The following is a 12,106-nucleotide window of genomic DNA, read 5'->3' on the forward strand; positions in this document are numbered from 1 at the left end:
TGGAAACGAATTTTGAATTTACGCTTAATTAATCAACTTCTTCAAATCTATAGAAACTTTGAAAATCCTCTGAAGGATTCAGAACGCCTCGCCATAAGTCTTGGTTTTTGTCAAAAATTGTCAAAAAGTGTTGTATCTTCCCAAAAGTTGCTATAAATTGGGATTTTTTTTGCAAAAAATTCCAAATATTTCACTTTTTTTCATAAATTGCCCAAAAGCATCACTTTGCTACCAAAAGTGACCATAAAGCTTTGATTTTTTGTTCAAATTGTTGAAGCTTTGTATTCCAATATTTTCCAAAAAAATGTAGTAAAAAGTTTCACATTTTTCGACAAAAATTATTAAAAAAAGGTCTTTATTGCATTTTTTGTAAAAATTTCCCAAAAATCTCACTTTTTGCCAAAAGTTGACAAAAATGCTTACTTTTTACCAAATTGCTGAAAAATTCTACTTTTTACTTAAAAATGCCAAAAATTGCCAAAAAGTCTCTTTTTTGCTGAAATGAAAGTTGTCATGAAATTTCACTTTTTTTTCCAAAAATTATTAAAAATTGTCGTTTTTTTTCAAAAAAATTCCTAATGTTTTAATTTTTTTCAAAAATTACTGTAAAGTTTCACTTTTTTGTCAAAAATGATCGAGCTCTGCGTTTGACTTAAAGTGTCAAAACCTCGTTTTTTTCTTTTTTTTTCTTTTTGTCAAAAATCCTCTCTTTTATGGGTGAAAAAAATTAAAGAATTCTGTAGAAACTGAATTGCTCGTCAGTTTAATTTTTCTCAACTTGCTTTAAAAGTTTTTCTGTCGATCAGATGAAGATTCCTTCCTTGTGAGTAAAAAATTATTATTAATTATAATTTTTCAGATCCCTTTTCTATCAGCCGAAAGCTTTAGAATGATTCCACCCTTAATTGACTCAGGAGATCGAAATTTTTGATTAATTGAATCAAATTTTAGCTTTCTATTACAATTTAAACAAATGGTAGGTAGGTAATTTTTTGCACAGGAAATGTAGACCAGATTTATCACATTTGCATTTAAAATAAAAAACAAACACAAATCATGCCTTTGGATATTTTTAAAGCAATATTTTTCGATTCAATGACGTTGTAAAGTATATAAATTAATACACATTTTTATATATTAAAAAAAAAAAAAAAAAGTGAAATTGTAATTTCAAGTCTTTCTAAAAATATATTGTTTTCTTTCCATCAATCAAACGCTTGTTATAATTCGAATAATTCGCATTATAGTATTATCTACAGATATTGAACAAAATGAACACGTGCAAAAAAACAAATATAAACTCAATCACACTACGTATACCAAACAGCTTGTTTTGCTATGTACCTAGATGAAGAAAAGCCAATTCTAACAAGAGAACTTTTGCAACTCGTTAACTCCGATCGAGCTGAAAATTTGACTCACTGAAATTTTTTAGCACGATAGTTTAAATTTTTTCCTCAATGATTTCAAACTGAGTTTTGCTATTTCAAAATGAAAAATAAAAAAAATTGTTCATAATAGCAGGTACCCTAATATCCCTTCTTCGTCCCTTCCCACCCTCCTCCCCCATTCACAATCGTGACTTAAATTGATAGATTTAATTAAAAGTGTAGCATGTAATTAGTTGAAGTGTGAGATGAGTGATTATTAATTAAAATTAACTAATCCACGATTTTATTTTTCTATGTTTCAGGTGAGTACGAATTTGCATTGCAAGAGTATCTAATGTGTACCTCATCTATGCCATGTGCTAGTATGAGGATGAGTAAGTCATTTTATAATTTATTGTACGAGTATGAATCTCCTATACCTATTTAGGTATATTGATGAAGTGAAGCAATTTATCATTTTTGCTTCATGTTTTCCATGTTTCAAACACGGAGACATCCAGACCATTTCGAGGTTTCGAAATTTGTTTTACGACTTTTTTTCTCTAAAAGTTGAGATGACTTCTATTTTAATTTTGCTCAAGGATATTGAACCAAATGAATCACATTTCGCTGACGAAAGATAGGAAAAGTGGTGATAGCGGTTTTCATTTCATTTTTAGATTTTCCTTCCTCAAATTTGTCTAAGAATAGCCGTTGAACTTCCAAAAGTTCCTTATTTTAGAAGTTGTGAAATCTCTGATTGTTTGAAAATAATGAGATTGAGAGATAAGCATTATTTTATCAAAGCTGGAAAATTATGATGAGGGGTAGGAAGTTAGAATCTTTATAAAAAGCACATTTTTAAAGTATATACCTGTCATCCAAATGTACTTATCAGCCAAATTTTAGCCTTTTACATTCATCAATTAGGGTAGATTTTCAGCCTCTTAGGTCAATTTGGACTCAGGATTGGCCAAGGGCGTGATATAGTTGACACAAAGTTTCTCTCCTCCTAATTGCTCCAAAATTCTGATTTTTAAAAATAATGCGTCTTTTATATCCCCCTCCCCCAATCGGGTTTACTTATTGTAAATCGTATCATTCTAAAATTTTATCCAGAAAACCATCAACAACGCAAGACTTCCTCGTGCTCTGCTTCTAAGAATTTTTCCAACGGTTTAGGTTTATGTGGGTCACACATTGAACACCTAACAACACGCGTTTTTAAATTCACTGCCACAAGAAAACTCCCATTAGGTAGGTACTGGGTATAATTTGCATCGTTCGTATCAACGATGACTCGCATCAAGACCCAACAATTACTCTTATCTCGATACACATATTAAACGCTCCATGTGCTATAATTTCGAAAGAAAAAAAGACATTTTTTTTTCTCTCATTTCTATACGCTACATCGCACCCATACGTACTTATACATATAGTACTTGCTACTTGCGCTCGCATATAGGATGGCGGCTTGACGGCGGCGTTTCCGCAACAGGAAGTGCATTGTGTACACCGATCACGTGAAATTCTTGTACATTTTTCCCCATTTCTGTATACTTATACCGAGGAACAGAAATTAATAACTTAATTAAACGGCTGCATAATGTCGATGTAGCAATTTAACTCTCGCCTTCGTCCGCCCTCTATTCTAGATATTTCGAGTTTGAATCGGAAAAATTTCTTCACGCACCGGAAATCGTGACGTAATGAACTGATAGTACCCTCGTGGTACGATGCGATACGATACTACTTAGGATTGCATGTGTATTTACTTACTTGTATACATAGTACATACATTGTACGGCATACAAAGCATCGAACTAACTTGAGTTACATACTTACCTATAATCTATGATATCCTTTCCAGCTCTCCATTGTCACGTGCTTTGAATTTTGGGACCCTCTGGGCTTTCACATTTTAAAGGACCCAGGTCATCCCAAATTACTATGCACTCTCCATGATTTTTTAAATCCTAGTGGAAAGAGGGATAAACTTTGAAACATCGTTTAGGGTGTTTTTTTAAAAAAAAGACATTAACTGGAAGAAAAATCATAACCCTTAAGGTGGTTTTATCAATATTTCTATACTAATTTGAGACAATTTTTAAAAAACGACATTAGCTGGAAAGCGAATCTTAACTCTTACAGTGGTTTTTGTTTACTCAAAAATGTTAATTTTGATACAATGCACTGGTTTGAGAAACAACGACGTTAACTAAGGGAAGAATTCAAACTTTTCAGGTGGTTTTGTTAATTTTGTTATTTATTCGAAGCATTTCTTGTAAAAAGGACGTTATCTGGAAGGAGAATCATAATCCTTAAAGTGGTTTTGTTGATGCATGCAGATGGTTGTTTGGAAAACGACGTTATGTAAAAAGTAAATTTGTAGAATTTTCGAAGGTAGTTTTTGTCAATATCTGATATCTCATCATTCATTTGTTGATCCAGATTTTCTAAAAACAACATTAGCAGGAGGGAGAATCAGTGCTCTTGAAGCGGTTTTGTTAATGTAGAGTTTCATTTGGAACAGTGATTTAAAAAACGGCGTTAGCAGAAGGGTGAATTAAACATCGTTATGCCAATTGCGTTATACTTTTGAAGTATTTTTGATAAACGACATTAGCCAGAAAGAGAATCGTATTCTTTAAGGTGGTTTTAATTAATGATATAAATTCATCTTTATTTGGGATCGTTTTAGCATGATTTTAGCTGTTTAGGGAAATCATTGTTCTTGAAGTGGTTTTGTTGTTCTTTGACCAAATTCTCTGTATTTTACGAACTTTTAGTCGTTTTTTAATTTTTTAAATCACTTTTACAAGTTTTTACAATATCTTGCAATTTTTTCATGAGTTGAATTTTCAGTTACTTTTACGTCAATTTTATAGGAGTTTTCATGATATTTTGTCCTTTTTGGTAAAATTTGAAAATTATGCTCCCTTTCTGTATAATGTTTGATCAATTTTTTGTTATTTTCATTTTTTTTTTTTTGATACTTCAAGTATTGCAAGATTTTGTTCGAATTTTGAAATGGCACCTCTAACTACACACCACACAACATGTACTGTAGTCGATATCTAATGTTTTATAATATGTATTTTCAACAAATATTTTTGAGTCATTTTATCAACTTTTAGTCATTTTTAATTGTTACGTCAATTTCACCAGCTTTAGTGACATTTTATGCAATTTTTCAAAAGTTTTTCCAATGTTTATTAAAAATTTCATCACTTTTTGGAAGGAAATTTTCAGTGATTTTTATTCCGATTTTAGGTATATAGTGTTTATGCTGTCCTCTACTTTGATAGGGTGTTTTCAAAATTTTATTCTGACAAGTGATATTTTTCATTAATTAATCTTTGTATTCTTTTTTAACTAGCCATCTGTTTGAATAATATTTTAATGAATTTTTACACAGTTTTCAGAAAATTTTAATCTAGTTTTGCTCATTGTCCATAAATTTTTGTAATTTCCAGAAAAATCTAAACGATGTTTTGATCAATTCCAAGATGTTTTTATTAGCTTTAAAACGTTAATTTTTTTCGAATTTTTTTCAGTTTTAATAATATTTTCTGAAGTTTTGGAAATTTTTATTGCTATTTTACAATTTTCATAATGCTTTGATTAATTTTTTAAAGAATTTATTTTACGAGCATTTTGACATGGATATAACAGTTATTTCATTTAATTTTTTCACTTTTCAACTATAATTTTGTTTTGATATGTCGAACATTCTATTCAGGATTTTATTCAAATTTTGAACTGTTCGTCATTTTCAGCTATTTCAAATTCAACAAATTTTCAAGCAGTTTTCGTTTTTGTGAAATTTTGGGACAGTTTTCCTGATTTCACATCAGATTTTGATAATTTAAAATAATATTTCGAGATACTCGTATTTATTAGCTGTGAGTCGGTTTTAATTGTTTTTGTATCATTTTTAACAAGCTTTAACAATATTGCATGTTATTTTTTTTTACCTGATTTCGATCAATTTTGGGAATCTTTCTTCAGTTTTTGGAGATTTTTTAGTGATTTTTGCAACATTTCATTTTTATTTTGATAATTTAGATTCTTCATGTATTGATTATTTTTGAACAATGATTTGCGATTATTACGAAATTTTGCTCGATTTTTGATATTTTTTTTTGGCCATTTTTGCAGTTCTTAACTTCTTATATGTATGATACTTTAGCAATTTTTGCAATACCTATTTGATTCAGTTTTCAAAATGTTTAGTGAATTTTCTGAACGATTTTCGCATGATTTTGTTCAAAATTTTCATCTTATTTCATCAATTTTATTAATTAATTATGTAGGTAGGTACCTAGTTTTCAATGGTTTCTCCAGCTAAAAGCAACATTTTGGTTTTTAATTCGTTTTTGAAGTAATTTTAATAAAAAATTTAGCTATATTGTTACGAAAATGAAAGGAAAATGTTTTCATTTTTGGTCAAAATTTAGTCTCGTTTTTCGTTTGTCCTGTTAGAATTACGCGGCTATCAACGACCCCCAAACAATTGATTTTTATCGATAATATTCGGCTGTTTAAATCTTTTGGTTGTTATTTTTTTTGTAATCACGAGTTTTTATGTTGCGATTATTGTTGTCATGTTCGTTGTAGAGTAAACATAACAGATCGTATTCACGATCTTTTAAAGTATAAGGTCTTTTTAGACCAAAACTTTGTCGTTGCAAAATTTGCGACTCAAAATATAAAACGTTGTTATTGTTGATGGAGTTATTTTTCGAGTATATTTGATTCGAGTACGGCCGTTTTTCCAACATATATTTTGGTAAATTTTGCGCAAATTTTCCAAAATTTTAAATTTATAATCTTGGATAATGCCATTTTGCTATGGGGAAGTATTTTTAAGGGAAAATGCTAAAAATTGTGTAAAAATGTTGCATAAAGTCATAAAGTGGCATATAGTTTTGAAAAGAAAAGATCATCAGGTCAGGTGTGGAACACATTGCTACTCGTAGATCAGTTTCTGTCGAAAGGAATGTGACACTAGTCTTCCTCTTTTCCTCGCCGCTGTCTCCTTGGCATCTTGTTGAACCTTACGATGTGATGTGGTTATTTGTTTCATGTTCGCAAATATTGTTTTATCAATTTTTTCATCGTTATATCATTTTTGAAGTGGTCAATATGTCAACATGGCTGTGTCTGTGTCACTCAGCCTTTGTGAATTTCTCATCTTTCAAGATCAACACTCTATTCTCAACTCGTATTACGTTTCTTAATAGCAACTTAATGCGGTATAGTGCATTACAATCGTTACAGTACTCTACACGCATTATTTTATATTCATCACGTGAATGAGAGATGATGATGAAGTATGGAGAGAAGTTTGATGAAGTTGATATGACCTGAACTAACACGTCCAAATAAGACTCTCGGGAGAGGCACACACGGCGGCGATCTTCGGTCTTCGTTCTTCGTTACTGGTTCGCGGGTACGATGCGACATTTTGAGAACCCCTGCGAACTCGCAAACTCTCTGGCTCTCCGAATATAATTATGTAGTATTGCCCCTTGATATACGTATATGTACGTAGACGAACGTACGTGTGTGTACGTGTAGTATATCTTGGAAGTTGGAATGAACGTGGAACGTTGATGACGAGAGAGTCGAGAGGTAGCTACGAGTCGGGGAAGGGTGGAGGGGGTGGACGCGGCGAGTTTGTGTGAAGCAGGCGCATCTTTCGGGTAGTCGGCGGGAGGAGTGGAGAACGGGAGAGTTTACGTTTAACGTCGAGTAAGAATCAACATCGTCGTGTCGGCGTAATGGTGAGTAAACCAACACCACTACGGACACACACCGGTACCGGCGTTCGTTGATAGAAAGGAGGGGGTAACGTGTACTCCACGCACTACGTGGCGATCGTTGTGGCGTCTTCTCAAAACAATTCGCGATTTCGCTCTCGTTCGTATTTTATCTCGCGTTTATTCGGTCGCTTGTTCTTGTGTTGCGCTTTTTTTACTCCTGTTTCCCCCTGTTCTTTTTTTTTTTTTTCGTTAAATAATTTTTAGTTCGGTTTTGATGAAAATACCCATAGATATACGCGTGTTGTTGTGGTGATCGGTGTGTCTATTATACTGATGTTGTGTTAGTGAAGTGGAATAATTTTGATCTTCGAAGTTTGTTGTCGGTGCGTGTATGGTTTTGGTGTGTTTTTTTTGACATATCGGAATCAATATTGGAGTGGTTATTCACGCTCATCATTTTTGCCACCGAGTGAAAAATTTTTTTGGATGTTGTGTCGCGCTGTTGCGCCAACCTCTAGCTCGATTCAGTTCGCTGATCTAACATCGTCGGCTAAAATAATGTAATTATTTCATTATCGTGTTATTTTTCATTCTAGATTAGTTCGTATATAGCTTTTGTATTTTCGTGTTTGTTGCTAATCATTACGGCGTACCTGTACCTGCGGTGCTAATAAGCGACATGTCGACGTGCTGCGGGCCCCATAACCAGTGTTGTCATTTCGAACGGAATTTTTCGATGCGGAAAATTTTTCCATATGTAAAGTACCCGCGTTTTTGTTTCTTTTTTTTGTACGTCTACGTGTGGTTCCGTTTAGTATCTAAAGTACCTGACTGAGGTTTATCTATCGATCGAAAGTTATATTTTGGTAAAATGACGGCATCGCAGAGCACCAGACTACAGGTGAATTTCGATCTGTTATCTCTCTGAGGTGTTTTGTTTACGCGAAGCTTTGAAATGTGTACGTGGGTTACGACAAAGGCGTATCGTACGAAAAATTCACCAGATTGTGGCAACACTGCGAGGTGTTGAAAGTTGAAAACACGAAAAATATGGGCGAAAATGATCGGCGTGTGTCGTGTTTGTTTGTGTGGGATGAAGGTTACGAAGAAATGGAAAAATTATGGTTATCGGACGAGGACTTTTTCCAACGTGTCGATACCGGACCGGCTTCGGCTTCGGTTTCGGGTTCGATTTATAACCTAACGAGCATCGCCTCCTCGCCTGACGCGGCAGCGACCAAGGCAGCAGCGCCGGCCCCCGGAAATATGTACACGATGACGAAAAGAAATCGATAATGGTTCATTTGATTACGAACCGTCGACTGTGTATTGTTGTTGGGTTTTTGGCATTGTGATAGTGAAAGTTCATTTTGATTTTTACGAGCTTTGAGTAACCCTGCGCCCCTGCCTTGGTCCCAGGTTGAGCCAAAGTTGCTGCACGGACGTGTCACGTCGCTCGTTACACCAGATACACTTACTCGTACACCGGAATGTTTTTCCTTTTTTTTTTCGAGTCATTAAATTTTAAGTACTTGTCGTCTTTTGCAATCGCTAACTCCTCGTGGGTACTTGTTGCCTGTCGTTTGAACAAAGTCGTCGCAGTGTGCGTGCGTAAGTGTGTGTGTGTGCTTTTTATTCACTCGTACACATATGCTCGTACGAAGGGGGCTGATAAGCTGGCGGTGGTGCGAAATTTATGACTTGATTGCGCTTCACAGTGCTGTACTGAAGGCATTACATTAGGTACCTCTACATGTAGAGTGAGAGAGTTCATTGGTTCGATAATATTATCGCGTCGTTGAATTAAAAGCCCCCAAATGCTCCGTGGTGCCCCTCCCGACTCCCGAGATGCTGGCTAAATTACCCATTAAGAGATCTCAATAGGTGGGAAATATCGTTCGATGTTTTTCCAACGACCATGGTCGACTCGAAAACAAACACAATTGAGTTTTCCCCCGTCGACTACTAATTCTAATAAGTGTACCTTTTAAGTTGCCACCTCAGCTTCCTCACATCTCCTACACATCGTATTGTAGCTCTTCTTGTTCTTGAACGACGTATCTAATAGTGGAAAATGAAGAAAAATATTCGCCAACTTACTCTCGAAGACTTACTATTCGTCCCTAGGTGCTGGCTAAGGTGGTCGTTAATTTCGCCGGTATTTCTGGGGACTCTTTCGATATTATGTATTACGAAGCATTTTATATTTCTTTTTGCAGACCTAGTACGTTTCTCCTCCTGCTGCGTGTAGCGGTACAACATGCGTGCTATATATTTTATTATATCAAAAGGGTGCCGCCCTTTGTGCTTTTAAACCGTGAAATTCGACTCGTGAATTTTTAATGTTCGATTTGTGTTCGAATCGAACTGGCAAGTTGTCCCTTTCGGTGGCACGTGAAACGACTAAACGTTCGACTTTCGTAGCTTTTTCCAAGGTTTTTGGTCTGTGGTGTTTCTTCGTCTGTTCTCTGCAAGTTCTAATAATCATTAATTAATATTCGAAGTCGAACGGCGGATTATTGACAATTTGCCGGCGTTTTTTGGTACAATATGGAAGCGCGGATGGTCGAGGTAATGCCGGTGAGTTTGATGAGTGCGGTGTTGCCGAATTTATGTATTTTGGGTGTCAACGTGATGATACGTGTTGTAGAAAAGTATTCGGTTCGAAAATGAGTCAGCGAAGTTGTCTTGGCTTCTCCTCCCTCTCTTCTTGTACTGATGTGTTTTCCACGAATTTTTCAGGTTTTCATTTTCAAGGTCTTCTCTTTTATCTATTCAAGAGGAAAAACCCACATAATTTGGCGAATTTTGAAAAAATTGGAATTTTAGATCCATGCCTTATTGGTGTTTTCATCTCTGAAGAAATTAGGAACACTTGAAATCCCTTATCTTTGAATTGTATCTCGGATATTTCAAAAATGTCTTCTCTTCATCTCGTGAAATTGGATTTTTTTGAACGGAAAATGGTCTGTTTGTTATCAACTGTTCTCACGATTCTATAGATACCTATTACCTACCCCTCTCTTCCATCTTTACATTTTTTCTTCAAAAATATGATAATTATGAGAATGGAAGAAAACCAGGAATGATCGATTTAGAAAATCAAAAAAAATATTTTTGGGGGTGTTTATAATTACAAGAATATTACACCCGTAAAAAAGGTGGGTGGGGGGGGGGGTTAGATGTGGTTTGTGAGATTGGTGTTTTTTAATTAGGGAGATGAATTTTTGTATTTCAGAGGGTTCGTCAGGGATAGTGGGTGGTTTTTTTTTTTATCTGTAGTGTAAGTCTGTTTTGTTTTAGTTGAGGAAATGAGGACTGTTGAAAAGTTTGTGTTGAATGGATGTGGGTTGGTTTCTGCAAAATTGGCATGTGGGTTTTGGTTCTTTTTGGCGTAGGTGGTTATGTGTGATTTTTGTGTGGCCTATTCTTAGTCTAGTAATGAGGATTTCTTCTTTTCTGTTCAGGTGGCCTAGATTTTCCCAGGGGAGGGTTGTTTTTTTATGTTGGAAGAGTTTGTTTGAAGTTTGTTGTGACCAAAAGTTCTGCCAGTTGGTAAATGTGTTGTGAGTGATTAGAGATGTAATATCATCAGGAGTAAGAGAGGTAAGATGGGAGGAGGTAGCGGCTGTTTTTGCTAATCTATCAACAGTTTCGTTTTCAGAGATACTTATGTGGCTGGGAACATGCATGAAGCTAATTGAGTAATCATAATTTTGAGAGGTTAAAAAGGGACTTGTGGATGTCTTGGACTATGGGATGGTCAGAAAAAATGTTTTGTATGGATAGCAGTGAACTTAGAGAGTTGCTTTGGATTAAGAATTTTTTATTTTCTGATTGAAAGGAAATTATATCTATTAGGCAATGTTTTATGGCAGTGAGTTCAGCAGTAAAAATTGAGGCACAGTTGTGAATTTTGAAGCTGAGAACTTTGTCATTAATTGAGTAAGCATAACCAGTATGAATGTTGGAAATTTTTGAACCATCTGTGAAGCATAAGTTATATTTTGTATAGTTTGATAACAGTTCTAAGTAATGACTCTTGATTAATAATGGGGAGTGATCATGTTTTGAGTAGTTTCTGAAATAGAGTTCCATCTGTATAGGTTTGAAAGACCAAGGGGGATAAGATATTGGTTTATGGATAAGGTTTTCTAGGTTGATTTGTTGGTTTTTCATATTTTTGATAAATTCTGGGATTGGACCTGAAGTATGGAGGAAATGCTGAGAGTTGAAGACATTGAGTGATTTTTGAAGAGGGTGAGATGGATTATTTGCAACAGTTGTTATGAATTTGTTCGTCATGAGAGTTTTCCTAAAATCAGGAGGAAGCTCTGCAGCTTCACAATAAATGCTATTTATTGGAGAAGAATAGAGAGCACTTATGCAGATGCGCAAGGAGGAATTTTGAACAGTTTTCAGAATGTTAGTAGTTTTATTTGAGAGGTTTGTAAAGCATGGACTTCCATATTCAATTTTTCTACTTATTAGAGCTTTGTACAAGTGGAGTAATAGTTGGCGTGATGGGTTATACTTTGGATTTTTCACAATTTTTTGTAAATTTAGACGTTTGTTAAGATGAGGTTTTATGTTGAGAAAATGAGGAGTCTAAGTAAGTTTTTTTTATCAAAAGTAAGTCCGAGGAATATAGTAGTTGGTTTAAAAACTAAAGGATGTTCTTTGAATTCAAGGATAGGTTCTGGGTAAGTTTTATTTCTCTTAGTAAAAAGTATGCGCAGTGAGTTTTAGATTCAGAAAATGATAGTCCATTTGATTCAGCCTACTCCCTGCCTCCCTTCTCCCACCTGACGGCACAACATTTTCTTCTTTTTCAAATCTTGATCCTCGTCGTTCGTCTTCAATCCAATTTCTTTGTTGTATTCTTCTGTGAAAACTTCGTTACGTTTATAGCTTTGAATTTGCAAAAAAAAAATTAGAAAATCTAGTTTGAAAAGACCGAAAATT

General features: G+C 34.5%; 1 protein-coding gene across 6 annotated transcripts in view; it reads left to right on the forward strand.

Annotated features, from left to right (window-relative positions):
• The window catches only part of Imp (IGF-II mRNA-binding protein), an 83,168-nt gene that overhangs the window by 23,719 nt on the left and 47,343 nt on the right, over nucleotides 1-12,106 (forward strand). Inside the window, exon 1 of one of the 6 annotated variants that reach the window (XM_065364136.1) lies at nucleotides 7,192-7,701. The exons of 4 other annotated variants lie outside the window; for them this stretch is intronic. In XM_065364136.1, coding sequence (XP_065220208.1) covers nucleotides 7,628-7,701 — 74 coding nt within the window. In that variant the 5' untranslated portion in view covers nucleotides 7,192-7,627. Of the gene's footprint in view, nucleotides 1-7,191; nucleotides 7,702-12,106 lie in introns of those variants that run through there. One more of the 6 variants, XM_065364132.1, reaches the window with a different exon arrangement.

Source organism: Planococcus citri, chromosome 4 (genome assembly GCF_950023065.1).
Source record: "Planococcus citri chromosome 4, ihPlaCitr1.1, whole genome shotgun sequence".
NCBI lineage: Eukaryota > Metazoa > Arthropoda > Insecta > Hemiptera > Pseudococcidae > Planococcus > Planococcus citri.